The 25621-nt window shown below is 40.1% G+C and overlaps 1 protein-coding gene across 2 annotated transcripts; it reads left to right on the top strand.

Moving 5' to 3' along the window:
- The first annotated feature begins 566 nt into the window (after positions 1-566).
- On the top strand, positions 567-24915 carry LOC143289830 (F-box/LRR-repeat protein 6-like). Of its 2 annotated transcripts, none has more exons than XM_076599010.1 (11): positions 567-682; positions 2195-2465; positions 4125-4436; positions 7735-7924; positions 8561-8692; positions 10754-10876; positions 11918-12082; positions 14639-14745; positions 16461-16635; positions 17418-17569; positions 20120-24915. In XM_076599010.1, the coding sequence occupies exons 2-11, from the start codon at positions 2287-2289 to the stop codon at positions 20280-20282; spliced, it is 1698 nt and encodes a 565-aa protein (XP_076455125.1). In that variant the 5' UTR covers positions 567-682; positions 2195-2286; the 3' UTR covers positions 20283-24915. The 2 variants fall into 2 exon arrangements, with proteins under 2 accessions (XP_076455125.1, XP_076455124.1); XM_076599009.1 differs by having other exon boundaries at positions 4104-4436.
- Positions 24916-25621: the final 706 nt, after the last annotated feature.

The following is a 25621-nucleotide window of genomic DNA, read 5'->3' as shown; positions in this document are numbered from 1 at the left end:
AAAATGCTAGAAAAGAAACTGTGAAAACAACTCAGTGACAACAAAAAAAACAACAACAAAAGACAATATCCTGATAATGAATAGATAAATATATACAAACTGTAATTAAACATACAGACACGCACGCGCACACACACACACACACACACACACACACACACACACACACACACACACACACACACAAAAGACAATATCCTGATAATGAACAGGTAAATATATACGAACTGTAATTAAACATACAGACACGCACGCGCGCGCGCGCGCGCACACACACACACACACACACACACACACACACACACACACACACACACACATATATGCACAGCAGATATGCAGCAAACATGAAGTTTCACATACATGAAAGCACAAACAAAAGTGCACAGGCCCAACACTACACATAAAAGCACACGAGCCCCGACACACGCACACACAGACACACACACACACACACACACACACACACACACACACACACACACACACACACACACACACACACACACACATTCCACGTTGCTGAACTTATGGTTATGGTCTGTATCAACTCGCCGGAAAAGGAAACGTGGTTTACCAAAACAACTATGGCGGCGGCCTCGAACTTGCAATGTTGGAGAGTTGTTGATTTCATTTCGTTGTGAAATAATTCTGGAGCGGATTGCAAGTTTGGCTTCTTTGTGTCTGTTATTATGTATTTTGATTACCATTTTTATAAATGACCTTCCAGATTGTGTTAGTAGTTGTTGCAGGATATTTGCTGATGACACTAAACTTTATGATATAGACTCTAGCTAAGAATTCTTTAAAATTGCAAAATGACTTAGACAACCTATATGACTGGTCTAACAAGTGGAATCTATATTTTAATGCAACAAAATGTAAAGTGCTACACCTAGATCTAGGAAAAAATAACCCTAAAAATGAATATAAAATGAAAATTGATAACATGAATTTTATGGTTATTTCGGAATGTAATGAAGAAAAAGACTTGGGAGTAATATTTGATAAAAACTTCTCTTTTGATACACATATCCAAGCAGTGATAAATAAAGCCAACAAAGTACTGGGTATTATCAAGAGAACATTTACATTCTTGGATAAGGATATCTTTGTCAACCTTTATAAAACAATTGTTAGGCCTATCCTAGAATATGGCAATACAATTTGGTATCCCAGATTAATAAGACAGTCCAAAGCAATTGAACAAGTACAAAGGAGAGCAACTAAAATAATTCCAGAACTTAGAGATCTTGACTATCAAAGTCGTTTGAGACAGTTGAATTTGCACTCCCAAAAATATAGAAGATATAGAGGAGACATGATACTAGTTTTTAAGATAATGAACGGAATGGTCGACATTGATCATAGCACCTTTTTCTCTACTAGCAAATCCCAAGTTACCAGAAACTCAGATACTAATCTTTACATAAAATATTGTAGAACAAATGTTCGTAAATCGTCTTTTAGTTTTAGAGCAGTGAAAGGCTGGAATGCACTGACTAACTCAACAAAAACAGCTAACACTATTAACCAGTTCAAAAATCTTATCGACAACGATGAAAAATCTCTAATAAAACCATTTGATTTTGATCAGTGAACAAGAAACTTTTTCCTGGCGCATGTGCAACACTTGATTAAGACAATAGTGAAGGGACGTTAAAAAGCCAGAAGGCTTATAGGAAAGTCCCCAATCCTGTACCTGTACCTGTACCTGTTGATTACAGTTACTTCCTGTTTTACTGTCCTAGATTCTTCGGTCAATGATATATATAAATAAAAATTCTGTTGGTATTTATATTACTATTTCTCTTGATGCCGCTGCCCCACGAAGAGCAACATGACTTGTTTATCCTTTGTTATGTGGCCGTTCATGCGTTTCTGATTGACTTGCATAACCAGGCTGGTGGATATTCGATTCATTTTTTCTGTTCTTTTTTGTTCTTTTTTTCTCTCCTTTTTTATATCTTAATGAAAACTGGACATAAACCATTCTGCTTTGTTGAAAACAAGCATCATAATTTTTCAACACATGCTGACTATTCCTTATTGAACTTTTTGCAAATCAAGAGTCACAACCTGTAAAATGTAACTGGCAACTGTTACCAGTGTTTGTGTTACATGGCACTGTTCATGTCACACATTGTCAGTTGTTCATTGTCTTAGTTTGAATGTCTCCTTTTGTGTCTTTCAGGAATCTATTCAGAAAGCAGTGAAGCTGAACGGCCAGTGTCCATGAATGTTGATCTTGTTCCACAATTTTGCAAGACGTGAAGAAAGGAAAACATGTCTGGATGTCGAGGAATTTTGGGCATGAAGAGGGATCCAAAACATCAAATTCTATTCAAGTTCAATGGGGAGAACTGGCCATCAAGTGATTCTGAAGACACTGATTATGAGCCAGGCCAAGAATTGTCATGTAGAGATTCAGATGACTCTTTATCCAGTGACTTGAATGATGAAGCGTGAGTATCTTAACTTGATATTTAGATCTCTCTCTCTCTGAGTCTCTCTCTCTAGTCCCTCTTTCTGTTCTTTATGTGTGTGAATTGAAGTATTGTTTTATAATATTTCATTTGTTTGTAATGCATATTACTTCTGTTTGCTTCTTTGGTTCTTTCATTTCTTTCTATTAAATGTAGTTATATACATGCAGTAGTTGCCAGTTGCTCCATTGTTAATTTGATGTATTGATCTATATACATGTACCGATATGCGCATGGTCCTTATATATATATATATATGATATTTGTATATATATATATATATATATATATATATTCCTATATATGTGCATGCACGCACATGTGTGTGTGTGTTTGTGTGTTGATTAGTTGATACAATGCATGTTACTTTGTCTTCCTTACTGACCTGTTATTCTCTATCACATGTTCCATGTAATATGAGGTTATCTGTTCATTAGTTAATATTGTTTTATTCTCACTCTCTCTCTCTCTCTCTCTCTCTCTCTCTCTCCCCCTCCATTTGTCTGTCTGTCTCTCGTTCACCTGTGACATTTTTATTTTTATACTATTTTATATGTTGAATTATGCTTCCTTTGGCAATGAGTGAAGTGCAGACCCTGTTTCAGGGCAGGGACTGGATGAGAAAAAGTGTGCCAGTGCTTATCTATAAAAAAAAAAAGAAAAAAGTATTATCCTCGAAAATAAAGAATTTTTCTTGTCTTGTCCCCCCCCCCCCCTCTCTCTCTCTCTCTCTCTCTCACACACACACACACACACACACACACACACACACACACACATGCTCTCTCTCTCTCTCTCTCACTTTTCTCTCTCTGGAGATATTTTATTAAAGTAAAGTTCTCTCATAATTTCTTAACACAATAGACAATTATTTTCCACAAAAAAATAACCTATTATTATCACCGCACTCCCAGTTTCCTACTTTCCACCACTTGACACTAGATCAAACTGAAGCCAGTGACTGAGTGAGAAACCTTTATAACAGTTACTGTATCAGTATTAACAACGACACACATCATAATGATGTGTGCCATTATAACTGTAAAAGGGTTCCTAGGTTTAGTTCTCTATGACGATCATCTCTAAAGTTTCTTTATGGGGAATTTTCTTATTACTTAGTTTGTTCAGGACTCTGTACCAATTTTAATGTTATAGGTAAAGCCTTATAGTTATACTTACAATTTCTAGCTAATGGTAAACAACAAGCAGCATTGCCCAATAATCTATGTGCTTTTGTTATTGTGGGAGCAAAATTTATGAGTTAAGTATATTATACTTGTGTTGCTCAGTAAACAGATGATTTTATGGAAGCAGTATTTATTGAGCATGAATTTAAATTCTTCTTCAGTTTCTGCATTAATTTTGTAACAACATAAATGATAATATCTCTGACATGAAGTAACAAGGTCACACATGGAACTGCATAGAAGTCAAGGTCATTTGCACATATATCACTTTAATGGACTGAAAAAAAACAACAACATAAAACTGACATTTTCCTTAGATATAAATTTTTTCTATGCACTAGATTCTAGAGATTTCATAGAGTACAAGAGATAAAAAATTCCTCTGCTGCACCATTGGCCCTAGCAGACGCCATGGTGATGATTCATCAAGTTTTGAAACACGTGTTTGCAGCCCATCCTCATCCAGAAGAACCTGTCAACGAGCTGGGGGCAGCAGCAACTCCAACAATGCCCACTCTGTACAAAAGCTTTCCAGAAAAAGGAGACGCCCTCAGAAATCAAGCAAATCAAAGAGCATAAAACTGGCAGAAACATCGCCTCTCAACACCAGAGCAACCGGTGTTGCAAAAGCTGATAAAGCGTTGAATGGCAGCAAATCAGGTGCTGTGCCAAACACACCTGTTGGTCGCTTGCCCATGGAATTGTGGCTGAAAATTTTTCATTTTGTAGTGAGGAGACACGGTGCACTGCCTTTCCTGTGCAGGTTGGTATTAATTTAAATTGTACACATTTTTTTTATGTGTAGGGATACTTTAGGCTAGGTGCTTGTGTGATGTGTTAATGAAAGGCCTGTATAAAACAGAGGTGTGTTCATGAGGGTGTGCTTGCTGTGTGGGTGGGTGTGAGTATAGAAATTTATATCTATCTATCTATCTATATATATATGTATATATATATATATATATATATATATATGTCATTCAGTGCTGGTTGTCAGTGGGGGTCACTCACTTCAGTGAATAGATCATGCAGGAAAACAACCTGTGATGATTGGTTGTATGTAGTGTGCATATGTTGAGCATGAGGGACAGTTGTTAAAAGAAAGTTCGAGTAAACACTGCTAAATAAAATAAAATCTGAAATTCCACATGAAACTGGCAACCAGAATCGGGAAAATGAACGCTGCTGCTGTTGTGCCACATTCAAATTTAAACACTAAAAGTAAAACAGTAAAAGTTTCAGTATTCACTTTATTCCAAATAAAATAATGAAAAGCCAAACCTCATTTTAATATCTTTAAGACACCATCACAATCATTAATTTTATCACACCAAACATCAATTAAAGCTTATTTTTTTACATTGTTGGTGTCATATTTGTCCAGTGTTCAACATGGTTTCATACAAGAAGAAAACCATGAATGGAAGTCACAGTGTTATTGTTGCCGTACCCTTCTTTACATTTTTCAAGCAAATAAAATCAAATAAGTCATGAAACCACCAAGGTGCCCAGAACCATTCTCAGTATATCTAAAATAGATTTCTGATGTTCTGAAATGAGATGTAGTCAGATAATTCCCTCGAATCTTTCTGACATGAAGGGCAGATCAATGACAGCAATCACCACAAATCAGAAATGGAAAACCAGTGACTTTTGAGGTCCATCACATATTCAGTATATGAGTTTGTTTTAGCAACCGTGTATCTTTCTTTTGAATTAGCTTAATTGATCAGTTTGTTCATTCTGTTAATATTCTCAATTTATGGCACTTTGTGACTCTATTTAGAAAATGGCTTTTTCAGGATTACTACATTTTTCATTGAAAAACAGCGAAAATAATGAAATCCATCATTTTTAAAGGGTGAAATATCACCTGAAATGAGAAGTATAAAGATTTAGACCATCTGCCGTGGCGAAGTGGTTAGCATCGCGGACTGATGGCTGGTAGGACATGGGTTCAAATCCCAGTTGAGGTGGGTTTTTTGGCCACAGTTGGCTCCTACCCAGAGTGGAGGGCTTAAATGGGAAGACTGGGACCACACAGTGGAGTATCATCTACTTCACAGATGAATCAGTTGGTGTGTTGCTGTTATTTCCTCACCAACACTGTAAATAAATGTCTGCATCTATCAGGCCTGGTTAATGCTGGGATATCATGACAGGAAGCACAAAGTACAGCCTCTTCATGTTGTCCCAAACCGAAATGGATATCCACAGCAGCATCGCCATTATCATTGTCATTCTCCTTCTCTTTTTTCTTCATCATCAGTATAATATGTAAAGAAAAAAGAGCCAAATTATGTGGCCTTTCATGCTCTGTTGTCATGGTGACGTCAGTTTCAATACCCATACACTTCTGTGCTTGGGGTGAGTCCTGTCAAGATCTTCATTGTTGGCAGATTCATTGGGGGCTGTTGTTGGAGGGATGTGGTGATGGTCTCCTCTCTGAGTGAGAGGAACACTCACTCAGTCTGGCTCTGACTGAGCCATTATTGTCATCAGTAGGGGGTTTAGTAGATGGTGTCCTAAATATACTTGATTAGAACAGGCATAACTGATCACCAACAAAGTGACTCAGCACTGAGCACAACACAGTTACTAAGCAGCAGTGCATCGTTTCCTCTGGTGTGTGGTCTCCTGGCTACCTAACATAAATATTTCCCTGTGAACTGCCAACGCTGAAACTGTAACAGACGAACCCAGGTGTGGGGAACTTGGAATGAGCAGCGTAGGAGTAATGCCACTGAAACGTTGCAGATGATGGGGCAGCCAAACCAACAACAAAAAAAGATTTTAACACATACAACTAATTCAGTGTTTAAGTTAGCTTTCCTTTTTGGAAAATGAGCCAGATCACAAGCGCTATCCTTTTGGATTGCCCAATATCTTTGAGAATATCAGTTTGCGGTTTAGGTTGATAATCACCGTGTTTGTTTGAAAAAAATTAGTAGAGTTGTATATCATGTGCCCTGTGTTACATTTGATATCCATGAAAACTAGAATGTGAGCATAAAAGTGATGAATTGATATTTTTTATCACCAAGTGCTCTACAACAGTAGAAGTCTTCCAAGGAAATTTTATTGGTTCTGTCAGGTTTTTATGTCCAGTATAAACCACTTTGCGTCACACTCACAAAGTCACTAGCGTTACTGACATGCACATCTCCACATTATCTGTACACAACATGGAAATAACAAAATAAGTAACTTAGTGATAAGAAACTCTAGGGAGAGCTTGACAGTACAAGGTCTTCAGAGAAGAAGCGCCCCTCAGGCAAATGTTTCGGCCCTTAACTCCTTACACTCTAAGTGGGCCGGGCCGCACCCGGGTCATGACTCCTGGATGCCCCTGTATTGCCATCTTTTCTTTTTTCTTTTTTTTTCCTGGTCCTCAGCAGCCCCAAATTTTGCCTGAAAAAATAAAGGATTTGGATTATTAAACAACCAGTTAAACTGTATGTAGCCAGTTTAAAATTTTGCCCCCAGTTCCCACATTGTGACCAGTGCTGAAAAATTACCCTTATAAGCTTTTCTTTGAAGTCTGCTGAAAAAAAAGCTTCAATTCAGGTAGTGTATTGCACTTTTTGTGTGTGTGTGTGTGTGTGATTTTTTATGAGTTGTTAATGATTTTAGATTCATGCCAGTTTCAGCTACTTAAGTTATAATGTTCATTCCGGCACATGTTGTTTTTTGTTGTTGTTTTGTTGTTGTTGTTTTTTTTTGGTGGGGGGGGGGGGGGGGGGTGTGGGGGGGGTCTGTGTTTACTAGGGCTGATCTGAGGGCTTGTATGCATATGCATATAGTGTGTGTGTGTGTGTATGTTTTATTCATTTATTTTGTGTTTTGCTGTGCAAGGAATTTATTTAAAACATAAATAACAACGCTTACATGATAAGAACACTTATTAGAATTAAAATTATCATAAATTCAGTATTTAACACCAATGCTTCACATTCTGTGTAAAGTATGTATTATATATACAAGGAGATGTACAGAATGTAGACCTGTGCCAAAGACATGACAGGTGTAATTGACTCACACTGGATTTTCCACTTTTTCAGAGCAGCGAGAGTATGTCGAGAATGGTATGATCTGGCAAGGGTCGCTTCCCTCTGGCACAAAGTAGACTTGTCCTATGGATGGATAAAGTCAACTGATCAAACCCTCAAATGGTTAGCCCAGAACAACCTCAGCGAGTGCAAAGAAATCAACTTGAGTGGCTGGAAGAATGTCACGAATGAGGCTTTTAAGGTCTGTTGCGTGCAGTTGTGATGATAGATTGTAACAATTGATGCTACTTTGATAGTTATGTGTGCCACAGAATGCACTGTCTCAACACAAATGTGCATATTGAGCTCTGTTGATTGCATATTTCACTTAGTTCGTTTGTGCGTGTGTTGTGTGTGTGTGTGTGTGTGTTCATGAAGAAAGTGACATGAAATCTGCACACCTTTTTCTTTCCTGTTTGTTAATGTGGCATGTCCTACATGCCCAACTTTTGTAGGAATCATGAATTGTTAAAATGTGTTATTGTTGATTTCTTCTTGTCATTCTTGTTAATAAAAGTATTATGATGATTTTTGTCTTTGATTATTTCTGTATTAATAATTGTTTTTGTGGTAGATGCTAGTATTGTTAAATCTATTGTTGTAGTAGAGATATGTCATAAGATTTTCCTAAACCTTGTCATCTTGTTCTCTTACTTTTTGTCAGTTTCACACTCAGTGTCTATTATTTGATGAATCTGTATTAGAATTATTTTTCAACAGTTGCTGTTGTCGGGGTGGGGGAGGGGGGGGGGTTGTTTTGTTTTTTTAAGTCTGTTATTTTAATGAGTGTCATTGTCACGTCTGGAACTGATGTGCAAATGAAAAATGTTCTTCCCAGAAACTATGTGAAAGTTGCCATGACTTGGAAGCAGTCAATCTGTCCCATTGCCGCAAACTGACGTCTGTCTCGGTGTCTGCACTGGCCAGTAGCTGTCCAAAGCTTCGGCAGCTAGACCTCTCCTTTTCTTCGGTGAGCTCCTCCGTTATTCTGTTCACATTGTTCACCTCACAAGACTCACTGTCGCTCTGTTTCTTTCTGGATTTTGTGAATCATTTTGTCTTTCAGAAGATTTTTTCACATGTTCTTCCTGTCACTTGTATTCAGATCTTCCTGTCAGCTGTTTTCAGTCTGAATTCTATCCTTCCTGTCACCTGTATTCAGTCTGTAGTCACTAATTCAATCCTTCCTTCAGAAGAACTGTGTGATTGGCACACTGAAGAGTGGCACTGTGACAGTGACAGTGCTTCCTCTTTTTATACAGAGATTGGGATTTGATTCTGCTGTTATTGCTGTATAAAGTACTTAGAGAATGAGACTTGATACAAAGAAATATGTCCAGTGTATTATCATCATAGTGACTACAGTAGTAGCATTGTAATAGCACATAAACCATAATAAATGTGATGGACATGTTATTTCGCTAAAGAAATCAAGGTGATGGGTGTTTTATTTTAGTATAGAAATCAAGATGATGGATATATTACTTTATTATAGAAATAAAAGTGGACATGTTACTTTAGCATAGAAATAAGGTGATGGACATGTTACTTTAGCACTGAAATCAAGGTGATGGACACATTACCTTAGCACAGAAATCAAGGTGATGGACATGTTACTTTAGCACAGAAATCAAGGTGGTGGACATGTTACTTTAGCATAGAAATCAAGGTGATGGACACATTACTTTAGCACTGAAATCAAGGTGATGGACATGTTACTTTAGCACTGAAATCAAGGTGATGGACATGTTACTTTAGCACTGAAATCAAGGTGATAGACACGTTACTTTAGCACTGAAATCAAGGTGATAGACACGTTACTTTAGCACTGAAATCAAGGTGATGGACATGTTACTTTAGCACTGAAATCAAGGTGATGGACATGTTACTTTAGCACTGAAATCAAGGTGATGGACATGTTACTTTAGCACTGAAATCAAGGTGATGGACATGTTACTTCAGCACTGAAATCAAGGTGATGGACATGTTACTTTAGCACTGAAATCAAGGTGATGGACATGTTACTTCAGCACTGAAATCAAGGTGATGGACATGTTACTTTAGCACTGAAATCAAGGTGATAGACACGTTACTTTAGCACTGAAATCAAGGTGATGGACATGTTACTTTAGCACTGAAATCAAGGTGATAGACACGTTACTTTAGCATAGAAATCAAGGTGACGGACATGTTACTTTAGCACTGAAATCAAGGTGATGGACATGTTACTTTAGCACTGAAATCAAGGTGATAGACACATTACTTTAGCACTGAAATCAAGGTGATGGACATGTTACTTTAGCATAGAAATCAAGGTGATGGACATGTTACTTTAGCACTGAAATCAAGGTGATGGACATGTTACTTTAGCACTGAAATCAAGGTGATGGACATGTTACTTTAGCATAGAAATCAAGGTGACGGACATGTTACTTTAGCACTGAAATCAAGGTGATAGACATGTTACTTTAGCACTGAAATCAAGGTGATGGACATGTTACTTTAGCACTGAAATCAAGGTGATGGACATGTTACTTTAGCACTGAAATCAAGGTGATGGACATGTTACTTCAGCACTGAAATCAAGGTGATGGACATGTTACTTTAGCACTGAAATCAAGGTGATGGACATGTTACTTTCACTCCTGCTGTAGAGTAGTTGTTTTGGAGTGTGTGTGCATGCAAGCAAAAGACTAAACATCAGGCATGCATTGTGTGAAAAGAAGCTGTGTCTAAGCAGCAAATAGTCACATGCTCATGCAAGTCAAGTATGGTTACAGAGACTGATGCAAGCCTTACAAGTTAATCGGCTCATGTCTGTAGTCAGTAGTTTATTGGAAAAAGTGATGTGTGTGCATCTGTATAATTCATTCGAGGGCATGTGTTTTCAAGTGTGTACATGATAAAAGTGCAGAACTTTGTTCTTGGGTATGTTTTGATTTTTTGTTTTGTTGTCGTTGTTTTTTGTTTGGGTGATGTGGTATTTTAAGATGTATACAGAATGATACCCCCAGCTGGTGTCTGTGCTCAGGTAGACACAATGTCGGTGAAATCCCTGAAATTCTTGGTGGACAAGGTGGGATCTCGATTGAGGGAACTTACTCTGGCTGGCAATTTGCTTACCGGCTTCAATGTCGTATTGAATGCTATAATGGTATGTATAACTTTCTTCTTTTTTTTTTACATTGGTGTGGATGTATGTGTTCAGACCTGTTTATTACTAGGCTTTATCCTTTTTAACTACAGTTTAATCTCCTGATGGCTGTTTTGATGTACAGTGTACATTATATGATACAGGTGCTAATGCTGTGTTGGTGTACACTGTATGTCCCAAACCACATACTTTGTTTCGCCCAGCATAGCAAAATAACTGATAACAACAGGGCTGTCTAGATTTGGTGAAGTGTGTATGGCTGTGGAACAGTGAGTGAAAGGAGCAAGGTGCACTGTGACCTGTTTTCTCTGTGTGTCTGTGTCTGTGTTGTGAATTAATTTGTGGGAGTATTTATAAAGTGTTTGTGTGTGTGTGTGTGTGTGAGAGAGAGAGGGAGGGAGATAGATTTCAAGTTCTGTACATTTTCTCAGCATACAGTGTAGCAAAATGTATTATTAGCACAATAGCAGTGAAACACTGACCATGACAGTGCTAAATGTGCTAACATAATTTGAGGGAACAGTTAGAACTTGGCATGAATTAAGTTCTGCAAATGTAAAAATTTGGGACTTCATTATTGCAGTAATGTGGAAAGTCATTTGTGTTTTGTTGTTGTTTTCTTCCCCCATCTCCGCCCTGTTCTCCCCATTTTTTTGTTTGTTTTTCTTTCTTCATTACAGTCTTTCTTTTCTTTAATTTTACTTGCTTTCTTTTATATGTATATAGTTTTATTCTTCCATATGCAATAGGTTGTTTTGTTGATTTGAATTTGTTTCATTGGAGTTTGCATTCTTCATTTCTGTTATCACTCTCATTGTTTTCTGGCAATCTTTCCTAATTGTTGTTATTTTTATGCCTTATTTTACATTCACTTTTTTTTTTCTTTTTTTCGGTGAGTGTGTGTTTGAGTGTGCTTCATTTTTTATGTATGTTCATTTGACAGTTTTGAATTATACAGAAGATCAAAAGAAGAAAATATTATCATTAAATTAGGGTCAGTGTTAGTGTATGTATTCAGAAAATGCTCACTGTGGTTTTCAGTTGAAATGCCAACACCTGGATACTCTGGACTTGAGCAACTGTGGGTTTACAACAGGGTACCTTGTAGTGAATGTGGAAAAACTTCAGCAGAGCTGCCCTTCACTGCGTGTCCTTCGACTGGCCAACTGTCGGGTCCGATCCAGTCAGGACAGTGTGCACTGCCAGGTACCAAGGAAAAAAGGGGGACGTGGGGTGGAAATCAGGGCAAGAAAAGTTTGGAGAAATGAAATAGCATTTTCAAAAACTTAACAGTTTTGCCGTTATTGAGCAGGGTTTGTGAAAGTTTTGTGAATTTTAATCACTGAACAAACCCAAAGTGGTTGTGAAAGCCTGTAGAGCGTACCAGTTGCACCAGTGTGCACTCTATATGTTGCACATTGACTGAAACCTTTGTGGCGCTATTGACTAAAACACATCTGGTTTTGCAGTTACACATGGTGAAATGGTCCAAGTTATTATTTCTTTTTGTGTCCTGTCATCCTGTTGACATGTTCTCAGAGAGTTTGAAAACAGCTGTTCATAAGGGAAAAACACTTGGGTTGTGCAGTATTGTGGTTGGTTATAATTGCTTGGTGTGTTGTACTTCTAACTTAGAAATCTGTTTAGACAATGATGCTGAATCCGTACAATGAGAAAAGAAACGTTTCCTGACGGATGGTTTAGATTGTCAAAAGGCAGCTAGCTTATACAAATTACAGGAAGTAAGCAAGGGGAATGGAACTAATGGAATGTCAGGTGGTCCTTTACTGGGTATTTTTTGATAGAGCTATGCACCCTCTCCACTGGACAATGATTTTAACAATGGATAGACTATGAACAGTGTATTGAATCAGGTTCTGGAACATGTAGTTTTCGAAATAGAATCACCACCCTCAGAGCAGTTCCCCACCCTTTGTGCATGGGCATGTATGTGTTTTTTAACTGCATGACTAAGAAGTGTGGTGTCTGTTGTCAGGATGTTAAGAGCATTACTGAAGTGTGTGGTGTCTGTTGTCAGGGTGTGTGGTGTCTGGTGTTAACAGCATGACTGATTTGTGTGGTATCTGTTGTCAGGGTGTGTAGTGTCTGGTGTTAACAGCATGACTGAAGTGTGTGGTGTGTGTTGTCAGGGTGTGTGGTGTCTGTTGTCTGGTGTTAACAGCATGACTGAAGTGTGTGGTATCTGTTGTCAGGGTGTTAACAGCATGACTGAAGTGTGTGGTATCTGTTGTCTGGTGTTAACAGCATGACTGAAGTGTGTGGTGTCTGTTGTCAGGATGTTAACAGCATGACTGAAGTGTGTGGTGTCTGTTGTCAGGGTGTGTGGTGTCTGTTGTCTGGTGTTAACAGCATGACTGAAGTGTGTGGTATCTGTTGTCTGGTGTTAACAGCATGACTGAAGTGTGTGGTGTCTGTTGTCAGGATGTCAACAGCATGACTGAAGTGTGTGGTGTCTGTTGTCAGGGTGTCAACAGCATGACTGAAGTGTGTGGTGTCTGTTGTCAGGATGTTAACAGCATGACTGAAGTGTGTGGTGTCTGTTGTCAGGGTGTGTGGTGTCTGTTGTCTGGTGTAAACAGCATGACTGAAGTGTTTGGTGTCTGTTGTCAGGGTGTGTGGTGTCTGTTGTCTGGTGTTAACAGCATGACTGAAGTGTGTGGTGTCTGTTGTCTGGTGTAAACAGCATGACTGAAGTGTGTGGTGTCTGTTGTCAGGGTGTGTGGTGTCTGTTGTCTGGTGTTAACAGCATGACTGAAGTGTGTGGTGTCTGTTGTCTGGTGTTAACAGCATGACTGAAATGTGTGGTGTCTGTTGTCAGGGTGTTAACAGCATGACTGAAGTGTGTGGTATCTGTTGTCAGGGTGATAACAGCATGACTGAAATGTGTGGTGTCTGTTGTCAGGGTGTTAACAGCATGACTGAAGTGTGTGGTGTCTGTTGTCAGGTTGATAACAGCATGACTGAAATGTGTGGTGTCTGTTGTCAGGGTGTTAACAGCATGACCGAAGTGTGTGGTGTCTGTTGTCAGGGTGTGTGGTGTCTGTTGTCAGGTTGATAACAGCATGACCGAAGTGTGTGGTGTCTGTTGTCAGGGTGTGTGGTGTCTGTTGTCAGGTTGATAACAGCATGACCGAAGTGTGTGGTGTCTGTTGTCAGGGTGTGTGGTGTCTGTTGTCAGGTTGATAACAGCATGACTGAAGTGTGTGGTGTCTGTTGTCAGGGTGTGTGGTGTCTGTTGTCAGGGTGTGTGGTGTTGTCAGGGTGTGTGGTGTCTGTTGTCAGGTTGATAACAGCATGACTGAAGTGTGTGGTGTCTGTTGTCAAGGTGTGCAGTGTCTGTTGTTAGGGTGTTAACAGCATGACCAAAGTGTGTGGTGTCTGTTGTCAGGGTGTTAACAGCATGACTGAAATGTGTGGTGTCTGTTGTCAGGGTGTTAACAGCATGACTGAAGTGTGTGGTGTCTGTTGTCAGGGTGTGTGGTGTCTGTTGTCTGGTGTTAACAGCATGACTGAAGTGTGTGGTGTCTGTTGTCAGGGTGTTAACAGCATGACTGAAGCGTGTGATGTCTGTTGTCAGGGTGTTAACAGCATGACCGAAGTGTGTGGTGTCTGTTGTCAGGGTGTTAACAGCATGACTGAAGCGTGTGATGTCTGTTGTCAGGGTGTTAACAGCATGACCAAAGTGTGTGGTGTCTGTTGTCAGGGTGATAACAGCATGAATGTAGTGTGGTCTGTTGTCAGGGGGTAGGCTTTGTGAAGCTTCAGCAGCTGAGCTGTGCCATGCCAGTGTACATGAGGGATGACCCCAGCATCACTGACAGAGGACCTACGGACAGCCTTTTGGTCAGGTGAGTCCTACCAGCATCATACTAAACACACCAACCTCACAAGTGGTCCAAGAGAAAATATACTCTCTCTCACACACACAGACACACACACACACACACACACACACACACAGATATATATATATGACTGTTGGTTCTGCGGGATACTCTGTTCACTTTCATTGCTGTGGATATGTTGATCTCCAGTTGTATTTCCTGGGTCTTACCATCACGCATGACAGATGTTAGAATGGTGGTGTCACTGCACTGATGGGCTATGGCTATTGTACCAAAGTGTGGTATGGCTGTACCTGTATCACATAATTCTGTGCTTTTTCTGTTATTTACAATATAAAGATATAATCAATAACTTTTTAGGCACCTGCTGGATAAGCATTCCATAATTTTCTGTTTTGTTATCAGGGTTTCACCTAAAAATTCAAAAGCTTAGGACACATATATCCTAGCTCTTGGAAAATCAATAGGACATTTTGGGAATCTATAGGACAAAGTATCTGAACACTTTGGAAAAATCAGTTTTTAACTGTTCAAGTGCACTTTCATTTGAAAACAACAAAAAATCATAAACAGTCTGTTGGTTAATGGCAAGTTTTACAGAAATGAAATAAATCAAATACGTTTATTTCACAGTGGTATCGTGTAACTTAAGGTAGATTTGAAACTTAACTTTATTTGACTGGCTTGGTCAGTTGATATGGATGGGACTTTACATTTCTGGTCTAGGTTGCTCTGCACATGTGACTTTTCTCCTTATCCTGGTATTGACCAAGGAGAAGTCTTGGTTTCCTTGACTTCACCTGTCCAGAGCAGTCAGAAAGGCAGCTTTGAAAACTGAGCACATACTGTCAGCTACAACTTCAGTTGTTGGTTTTTTGGCAACATTGTTATGAAAAACTTGTCAGAGTTTGTTCCGTGGAATGGGAAGTCACTGTCAATGCCAAAGTAAACACCATCAGAATGGGTGATAAACTGCATACAGACTGGCTTGAAATAATTTCAGCAGTGCTCGTAAAAGCAGATGATTGAATGCATCTTTGTCATAAACATCAACTGCTGTCTTTGGCAAAAATTGTTTTGACAAGGTGCCGATTTTACTGAAAACATTTCAGTCATTTTCAAAAGCAATCGGTCCAGCATCCGATGTCCAGTGCTCAGATGAATGCACCGACATGAAATTTGTATTTGTATTTCTTTTTATCACAACAGATTTCTCTGTGTGAAATTCGGGCTGCTCTCCCCAGGGAGAACGCGTCACTACAGCGCCACCCATTTTTTGTATTTTTTCTTGCGTGCAGTTTTATTTTTTTCTATCGAAGTGGATTTTTCTACAGAATTTTGCCAGGGACAACCCTTTTGTTGCCGTGGGTTCTTTTAGGTGCGCTAAGTGCATGCTGCACACGGGACCTCGGTTTATCGTCTCATCCGAATGACTAGTTTCCAGACCACCACTCAAGGCCTAGAGGAGGGGGAGAAAATATGAGGGGCTGAGCTGTGATTCGAACCAGCGCTCTCATATTCTTTCGCTTCCTAGGCGGACGCGTTACCTCTAGGCCATCACTCCACAATGGATTTTTAGCAAAATTGATCATATTCTAACAAGAAGCAATTTAGAATGTAGAAATTGAATGTCTAAAAGTAGGTTTTTGCCTGAGTGTAGTCAGTAACTTTTTCTCACACTCATTTTTTTTTTCCTGTCTCTCCTTTTTCCCCGCCAGATTGCTGCACAAAGCAGAAAATGTGCGTCTGCTAGATCTGCGAGGGTGCACCAATTTCAACCCCACAAAGAGCTTTCTGTCAGAGTCCTCTCCCATCACAGACCTGGAGGAGCTGTACCTGTCACGCAGCAGCATCACTCGCTATGTGGACTGTCTGGCACCTGCACTGCAGAGGGTCAGTACCTGGTTTTCACCTGTCGTCTCTGAGATGTTACAATGTCATACATTCAGGGTGATAACTTCTGTTTGTGTGCATATGTATAAAAAAGAGAAACAGTGGCACAGAGAGAAATGTGAATGTGAAAGAACTGAGGTGATTGAGATAAATGAAGATCACAATTAGCATCCAGAAGGATTACAACCGATGGGTCTTTTGCTCTGGAAAGCACATGGCATGACTGTATTCTACACTTGTGCATTTATATCTTAGTGTCATCCCTGCCTGAGACAGCCACCACTGGTCAGAGCAAAACTGGTGTGTTTGAGTCCATAGCACACTCAGCTGGGGTGAGAGCTGGTCTGGGAACAGTCCCATGATTCATTTTTAGTTTCATGGAGGTGTCAAAGCATGGTGAATGATCCCAATACACTACACCACATAAAAAAATGTTGTTTGAAGAAGCAGAAGCTCATCCTGTGCATAAATCCAATATACTTGTCAGGCCTTGAGAGCCTGTCCTTGGTTTGTTCGAATCACTGGCATAAAATGAAATGAAACAGATAAACAAAATAACTTAGTACATCAGAATGTAATAAAAATGGAAGATACACAGAAGGCATGATATTGAAATAGAATGAGTTAAAATGGCCCATGTCCAGCAATAACACCAAGATATAATCCCTTGCTGCCTGTAATGGTTTGTGGGCCACAGTGACTTAAGGAGCAGATGTCTGTGATGGTGGTGGTGATGGTGTCAGTGGAGTTGCCTGTGATGTGGGTGGTGGTGATGGTTTCAGTGGAGCCACAGCCTGCTGGTGCTGGACCTGGCCTGGACATCGCCCCCTGCACAGGACCTGGAGCTGGCCCTGAGGGCACTGACCCTCATCCCCACCTGCCCCCTCACCACCCTCAGCTTGGCCGGCAGCCCCGCCACTCTCTCCTCTGTCCTGTGAGTACCTGCTGTCTCCTCTGACACAATCCTCTGTCCTGTGAGTACCTGCACTCACCTCTGACACAATCCACTGTCCTGTGAGTACCTGCTCTCACCTCTGACACAATCCACTGCCCACTGTCCTGTGAGTACCTGCACTCACCTCTGACACAATCCACTGTCCTGTGAGTACCTGCACTCACCTCTGACACAATCCTGTGTCCTGTGAGTACCTGCACTCACCTCTGACACAATCCTCTGTCCTGTGAGTACCTGCACTCACCTCTGACACAATCCTCTGTCCTGTGAGTACCTGCTCTCACCTCTGACACAATCCACTGCCCACTGTCCTGTGAGTACCTGCACTCACCTCTGACACAATCCTCTGTCCTGTGAGTACCTGCACTCACCTCTGACACAATCCTCTGTCCTGTGAGTACCTGCTCTCACCTCTGACACAATCCTCTGTCCTCTGTCCTGTGAGTACCTGCACTCACCTCTGACACAATCCTCTGTCCTGTGAGTACCTGCACTCACCTCTGACACAATCCTCTGTCCTGTGAGTACCTGCACTCACCTCTGGCACAATCCTCTGTCCTTTGAGTACCTGCACTCACCTCTGACACAATCCTCTGTCCTGTGAGTACCTGCTCTCACCTCTGACACAATCCTCTGTCCTGTGAGTACCTGCTCTCACCTCTGGCACAATCCTCTGTCCTGTGAGTACCTGCTCTCACCTCTGACACAATCCTCTGTCCTGTGAGTACCTGCTCTCACCTCTGACACAATCCTGTCCTGTGAGTACCTGCTCTCACCTCTGACACAATCCTCTGTCCTGTGAGTACCTGCACTCACCTCTGGCACAATCCTCTGTCCTCTGTCCTGTGAGTACCTGCACTCACCTCTGACACAATCCTCTGTCCTGTGAGTACCTGCTCTCACCTCTGACACAATCCTCTGTCCTGTGAGTACCTGCTCTCACCTCTGACACAATCCTCTGTCCTGTGAGTACCTGCACTCACCTCTGACACAATCCTCTGTCCTGTGAGTACCTGCACTCACCTCTGACACAATCCTCTGTCCTGTGAGTACCTGCTCTCACCTCTGACACAATCCTCTGTCCTGTGAGTACCTGCACTCACCTCTGACACAATCCTGTGTCCTGTGAGTACCTGCTCTCACCTCTGACACAATCCCTGCCCTGTCCTGTGAGTACCTGCACTCACCTCTGACACAATCCTCTGTCCTGTGAGTACCTGCACTCACCTCTGACACAATCCACTGCCCCTGTCCTGTGAGTACCTGCACTCACCTCTGGCACAATCCTATGTCATGTGAGTACCTGCTCTCACCTCTGACACAATCCTCTGTCCTGTGAGTACCTGCACTCACCTCTGGCACAATCCTCTGTCCTGTGAGTACCTGCACTCACCTCTGACACAATCCACTGCCCACTGTCCTGCGAGTACCTGCACTCACCTCTGACACAATCCTCTGTCCTGTGAGTACCTGCACTCACCTCTGACACAGTCCACTGCCCACTGTCCTGCGAGTACCTGCACTCACCTCTGACACAATCCTCTGTCCTGTGAGTACCTGCACTCACCTCTGACACAATCCTCTGTCCTGTGAGTACCTGCACTCACCTCTGGCACAAAATTGTCCCATTGTCTTTTCAAGTTGTTTTTTTTCTTGGAACATTGTTGGTTGATGTGCTTTCAGTCAGTGGGTGAATGACTCAAGGGATATGATGTAGATGTTTGGGTGCATGGGGAGGGGTGAGGGGGAAGGGGCAACAGATGGTTCATGTTTAATCTGCTGAACCTTGTAGTTTTCTCTGCTCCTTCACTGTGGGATTCCTCCCTGCAGCCACATTTTCCTTTGGAGACACTCATCTCATGCACAGAATGTCTCCAGGAGTTGCAGGCTGCATCAGTCCTATAAGGGCAGAATGACAATCTCTTGCATTTGTTAGATTTGAAATCAGACAAATGAAGGATGTAGAGATTGTGTTGTTGTAAATTTCATCTTGTCCTCATTTTGGTTTGTTTGTTTTAACTTCTGACATCATGCAGTTTTCTGCTGTTTGCTGTAAAAAATAAAAATTAAAAAATAAAAATAAAAATCTGTATACATACATGTCAGTCATTTTTGTCTTCCACTTTCTTGCTGCTAGCTGGTCTCTTTCCACATGTTTTGCTTTGTCTTCTGGATTCTGGGCTGCTCCTTTAGATAGTGTCTTTCCATGTTGCAAATCTTCTGTCTTCTGGCATTTGGTCAGCCTTTTTTGTTCTTTTTTTATTGTTCTTTTCAATGTCATCAATGTGCACACAGGCAAGTGGCTCTCTTCATCTCCATTGTCTTCACGTGTGTGTGTGTGTGTGTGTGTGTGTGTGTGTGTTTCTAATATATTTCATCATCAGTGTCTGATCCTGCAATCTTCTTTATGTTTTTCTGCCTTCTTTTTTCTGCTTTTGGGACCATGCATAGTTTTGATGGTATAGTTTGTTCACAAAATGATTGTTCACATCAGTGTTAACAAAGACAGTGACTGTTGACCCTCCTCAGCCTGGCCCTGGAGAAGTTGCCGCAGCTGGAGTCCCTGGACCTGACCTCTTGCCGCTCCCTGCCGCGCGGCATCAAGTGTCTTCACACTGGGCCCACCCAGCTCAGCAAGCTGCGAGCCAGTCTGCAGGGGGACAACTCTGGCTCTGACACGGACTCCTACTAGATGACGCTGTGTGGAGTGAACTGCTGGGCATCTGTGTGAAGTGGGTGTCAGGCCAGGTGTTGGCAGTCTAGGGGACATAGTTGTTCTCCCTCAGTAAGTCCAGAGACAGACTATTCATGGCTTGATATCAGATGGTAAGGACTCCCCCTTCTTTTTACACAGCACACATTGTTACCACACACAAACGGATCACACATTGATAATTTTTCATTTATGAACACACAAGACTACTCACACATTAATGTTCATATGACTTGTGCATGTTCACATTCATGTATGTGTGTACAAACTGTTTCTCCACATGCTCAATGTTCTTTTTGTACATATTAAATTTAAAGTGTTCTGTACGGTCGCTGAAGCATTCAGTACATAAATCATTGACACTATCCACTCACCACACCTGTAGAGCAGTAGATATGTACATGTGTACATAAGTATGATGCAGGGGGTAAGTCTTACTCTCTTTTTATTTTGGGGTCAGATCCCAAGAGTGTGTTGTGAAAACAGTCAGTTTGTGTTTTTTTCATTTTATGAGCCATGTTGCCAGAACATTTGTGGCCTCATTATCTCAGGATTTATCAGCATCAGCAGTTGCTTGGCTAGTGTGTGTGTGTGTGTGTGTCAATACACATGTTTGCCTTTCCTTCTCCTTTCACTTATCTAAAACTTTGTGTTTTCTTAAAATATGTGAGATATTGCAAATTAGAATGTCTGTGTCAATGTGTTCTTAACTCACTCACTACTGCTGGTTAGCTCCCCTGACTTCCCCCACAGATGACCCATTTGTATGGGTAAGAAGTAAAATTTAGAATTTATGAACTGAAAACAAAACTGATCAGTAAGATAACAAGTCAGTTGGGGACAAAATATAAAACTTCCTCACTTCTTATGCTATCAGTGAGATGAGGGAAGTAGTTTTTGTTCGAAATTTGCACACCCTGATGACTTGTAAACGAATCCAGGAAAGCAGAGTTTCAAACAGATTAAGTTCAGAATGTAAAACAGCCATGATAGATTGTAGATTGTTTGTCTAATTCTGTTGTCTGCCTTGTGGTCAAGATGAAACTGGGTCAAACGCCATTGCTGACACGCACTGTTCACGTGAACCAGTCATCTCAAAAATAACTCTCCTGCTCATGAGCACAGCAACACACACTGCATTTATTGGTTGCAGTGGAGAGTGAAAAGAGCAGTTAAGATATTCTTAGCTCATAACGTCATTATAGAAATTTGGTGCCACTCCAAACATTCAAACTATCCAAGGCCTTTCGTCCAGAGTGAATTAAAGATATGTGAGATAATTCAGTGGAGAATAAATCCCTCCACACTCCACCCACCGCCAAAAAAGTGGGAGACAGAGATGGTGAGGTGAGTGAGAGAGAGACATTTGTGCCCCACAGACTGTCACAGTCTTTCTCATTACCTATCAGATCCCTTTCACACTCTCTTCATTCAGCTCCAACAGAAAGTGAAAGTGAGAAGGTACACTCAAAGAAACTGCTGGAATGGAAAAAAAAAATCTAAAAAAAAAAAAAAAGATACATACCATAAAATTTGGACTGTTGAGCGCATCATTATATAAGCTGCATCCACTGAATTAAAAAAAACAACAACTGGAATTTAAACACACACAGGCTGTACTGGTTTATAAGCCGCAAATGTTGCACAAAAAACAAGTACAAAAACATGCAAAAATTAATCACAAGAAGTGAGAAACTCGACAGCCATAGAAACTTGTTAGACGCATGGAAAGCACAACTTCGAACAAATTCAGTGACAAAGCAACACAAAAATAGAAATACAGTTACATCAAAGATACACACTAACACACACATTAACAATTACCAGTAGTTACATTTTTTCATTCATCGTCGTCATCATTTCCACTGAAGCCACTGAAAGCTTTGTCTTCTTTGTCAGAATTGAGCAACAGAAGCACAGCTTCTTCTGCCATGGCATCACTGACCCTGGCTTCATTTTCACTGTCAGATGAATCTGAGTCTTGCTGGTGGGAGCTGGTGGCTTCTCTGTCGTCTGCTACATTCAAGAGTCCAGCTTAGCTAAAGCCTTTGACGATTGTAGATTGTTTTGCTTTTCCCCTTGCTTTCAAAATCCATCAGCAGACCTCCGCAAAGATTGCTTTGAAAGCTGCATCATAAACAAGCTTTGCATCGTGTTTTCTGCATGATGGAAGTTATCTGAACAAGAGTGATCAGCTGAATGTTTTGTGTGTGTAAAGGCCATGCGTACATTTTTAGGAAAAAAACATAAACAGTTGTCAATAGCACACTTTTACAGTGAGTTTTGAATTCACAAAGAGTCAAAACCAGTTTTCAAACATAATGCGAATCTAAAAATAGACTGGAGACTGACAGCAACAACTTAATTTGACCTGAATGCATCATCGGAAAACCCGCAACCTGGGGGGAAAATCCATAAACAATCTGCACTGTTCTTTTAGCCGCAGGGGTCAAAGTTTGGAAAAAAAAAGTTGCAGCTAATAGTCCAGATTTTACAGTACACTTTTTGATATGACACAATTTATTTACAAGTAGTGCCAGACCATTACATATTTCACTTAAGTTCAAAATCCTCAAGATTATAAGAAGTATTTTTTTCCTTTCGTATATATTGATATTTGTGAACATGTGCAAAAAGATTGTAGTCAAGAAAAGAGGAGTGTGTGTGTGTGATGATTGAGGCAGGTGATGCAGGAAGCACACCTTTCTTCCATACCTTATCCAGCTGTATTTATTATGGTATTTTATATGTACAGGTGTGCGCTGAGTTTTTTTGTTCTTGTTTTGGTTGTTTGGTTTTCCTTTGTTTTGTTTTTTTTAATTTAGCAAATGTGCCAATAAAATTGATTGATTTTATTGCATTTCCTATTTTTAGATGTTTATTAAATATTGAAAAGCTTTTTTTCCTTTTCTATGTTTTCAGACATATTTCTTTGCACAATTTTGTCAACAGTCATAAGTATTTTTCACTTTCGGTTGGCATGAAGTGGGCTCTGAAAATAGTCACAAGACTGAAAGACAATGTGTTGATATTGAAAGAAGTCCTAAGCATGCCAGTTTTCCAATCAAGCAGCTTCTTCAAAGCCTGCAGAAAGAAAGTATGATATATTAGAATTAAGAAAAGGCCTTTTTTGACATGGTATGCAACGTGAAAGCTTATCATTTATCCAACATTTTCATGTATACACAGTTGATGCTGTGGTTGAAAAATGCTTGACATGAAATATTCAAAAGAGCAGGATGGAGTGTGTGTGTGTGTGTGCTTGCATACTGATGGTATTCAGTGGGGGATTAGTTTGTTTCAATCTTATTTATTTATTTAGATTTTTTTTTTTTTTTTGGACATGATTTTGAAACAATATGAAACTTATTCACTGGTTATATACTGTATTTGCTTATAGTTTTTCTTTATAAATGGCAGTTGGAGCATGACATTGGCAGCCGCAAAATATATTTTTTATCTTTTTATATGTGATTTGTTATCATGTTTTTTCATGTGTGACTCACTTCACCTGCCTTTGGGCAGCAGTCAGGAATGTAGTTTATCTTTGCAGGCATGCCTACTGTTACTTGGGGCCTGTATTTGTCCTGGAAAATTGATAAAATGGACAGGTTGTCCTGGGAATACAAATATTTGCAGACAAAATGCATGTCCTGGAGAAAAAAAAAATCGGAAGTATCTAGTGGGTACAAGTGTACCCTTAGATGGCTTTCCGACCATTGCTGAAGACACTTCGCTAAGACTTACAGAAATGCTGCTGAATATTATCAAAGCCACTTCGTGAAAAGCCTGAACTGTCCGAACAGTTCTGAAGCTATTTTGTGAAAGTCTGCATGATTTCCATCACCTGTGAAGTAACTTTGGCAAGACTAGCGTGCATGTGGGTAAGCACAGGCTGTGTATGTTTGCTGAGATGTTCCTGAAAATAATACCAATTACCATGTCCCTGATTCTAATGTGTGTTGTTCCTGAAAAGCAAATTTGGGGGTAGGCATGCCTGTCTTTTTTAATTTCCAAGAGATGATCCAATTTCTCTTTTTCTCATACCTTTGTGCAGCAATCAGGAATGCAATTTGTCGTTTTTTTATTTCTGAGGGATGTCCAATTTCTCTTTTTCTCATACCTTTGTGCAGCACTCAGGAATGTAGTTTATCTTTGTTAATTTCTTTGAGACGGTCCAATTTCTGTAAGTCTGAAATAATTGAGGTCTCAGTGACCAGAAACAGGCAGCACAGACCACTGATCAGGACTTTATACAGTTTACACGTTTGTTTTATGTGACCACAGTACTATCATTATGTCTTGTTGATGTCTGTGAGATGCTTCTTCAGAAGCTTAAAAGCTGTTAACATTAATGTATCAAGAACAGGGTTTGTTTTATGCATATGTGTGGAAAGTGTTATTAAGTGTTCACTTAAAATGTAAACTTTTCTTGTCAGAATATTCTTCTGTCTCCAGAGAGAATAGCAGTTTAAAGCATGCAATGAGAAAAGAAGTTTTGTTGGTATATTTGTGGGTCAAACACTTGACCATTTTTATACTCTTGCTGCTTGATTTTTTGTGACTTTGTCAATGTCTCCTCTGTTGTTTGATAGTAAATACTATACATATTTCTGATTGTTGTTTTCGTGTTTTCTTTGTGTCTTCACATGAGCCTCTTGATTTTATTAATGCTTAAAAAAAGTGAGTTGTGAAACTTAGTTCCCTTTAAATGAACCAGTCAGTGATTTTTTTTATAATCTGGGGATGATGAATTAAGTTGAAGGGCTATGTCCATAGCATGACGAAACCTATTTGCCCTAAGGACCTAAATGGTTAAGATGATGTGTCATGAACTGTGTTTTATAGGTTTCTCTTAATGATTAAAAAAAATATGTGACAATTTTGTGTGTAGTTAGGCAGTCCTGATATGGCCCTGTCTGGTGGGCTGGGCTATAAGCAACAACAATAGTAATAATAATAATCAGTGCTGAACTGGAAATCGCAAAAGAGGGCTGTTTAGCGGTGATCACTGAAAAAGGAAAAGGCTGGGGATTGAAAATATGGTGTGGATATACAAACTGCATTGTCACCACAGATTAACTCCTTGAACTAACTTGATTTTGCATTCAATTGGAAAGGGGGTAAAGAGATTTTTGTTGGGTCATTTTAAAGCGTCCAAATCTCAACATTGTACGTCTGTTTAAAGAACTATGCTAGCTTCCTGTTGAACAAAGAATAAACTACGTCATGTCTCTGCTTCAGTGTCATTCATGGAACTCAGTTTATTTCTGAACTTGAAAACAAATGTCTTAATGTGCTATGATGTGCTGTCAATG

This window comes from Babylonia areolata, chromosome 14 (genome assembly GCF_041734735.1).
Source record: "Babylonia areolata isolate BAREFJ2019XMU chromosome 14, ASM4173473v1, whole genome shotgun sequence".
Lineage (NCBI taxonomy): Eukaryota > Metazoa > Mollusca > Gastropoda > Neogastropoda > Buccinidae > Babylonia > Babylonia areolata.
Note: the sequence above shows the minus strand (reverse complement) of the source record. Positions and strands in the feature narration are given on the sequence as shown.

What these genes read in the sequence shown, in the direction of transcription:
- LOC143289830 (XM_076599009.1), top strand. Translation starts at nt 2,287, where the DNA reads ATGTCTGGATGTCGAGGAATTTTGGGCATGAAGAGGGATCCAAAACAT. An exon ending in TAGACCTCTCCTTTTCTTCG is followed by an intron (nt 8,693 to 10,753) that starts GTGAGCTCCTCC and finishes GTCTGTGCTCAG; the next exon opens with GTAGACACAATGTCGGTGAA. An exon ending in AGGACAGTGTGCACTGCCAG is followed by an intron (nt 12,083 to 14,638) that starts GTACCAAGGAAA and finishes GTCTGTTGTCAG; the next exon opens with GGGGTAGGCTTTGTGAAGCT.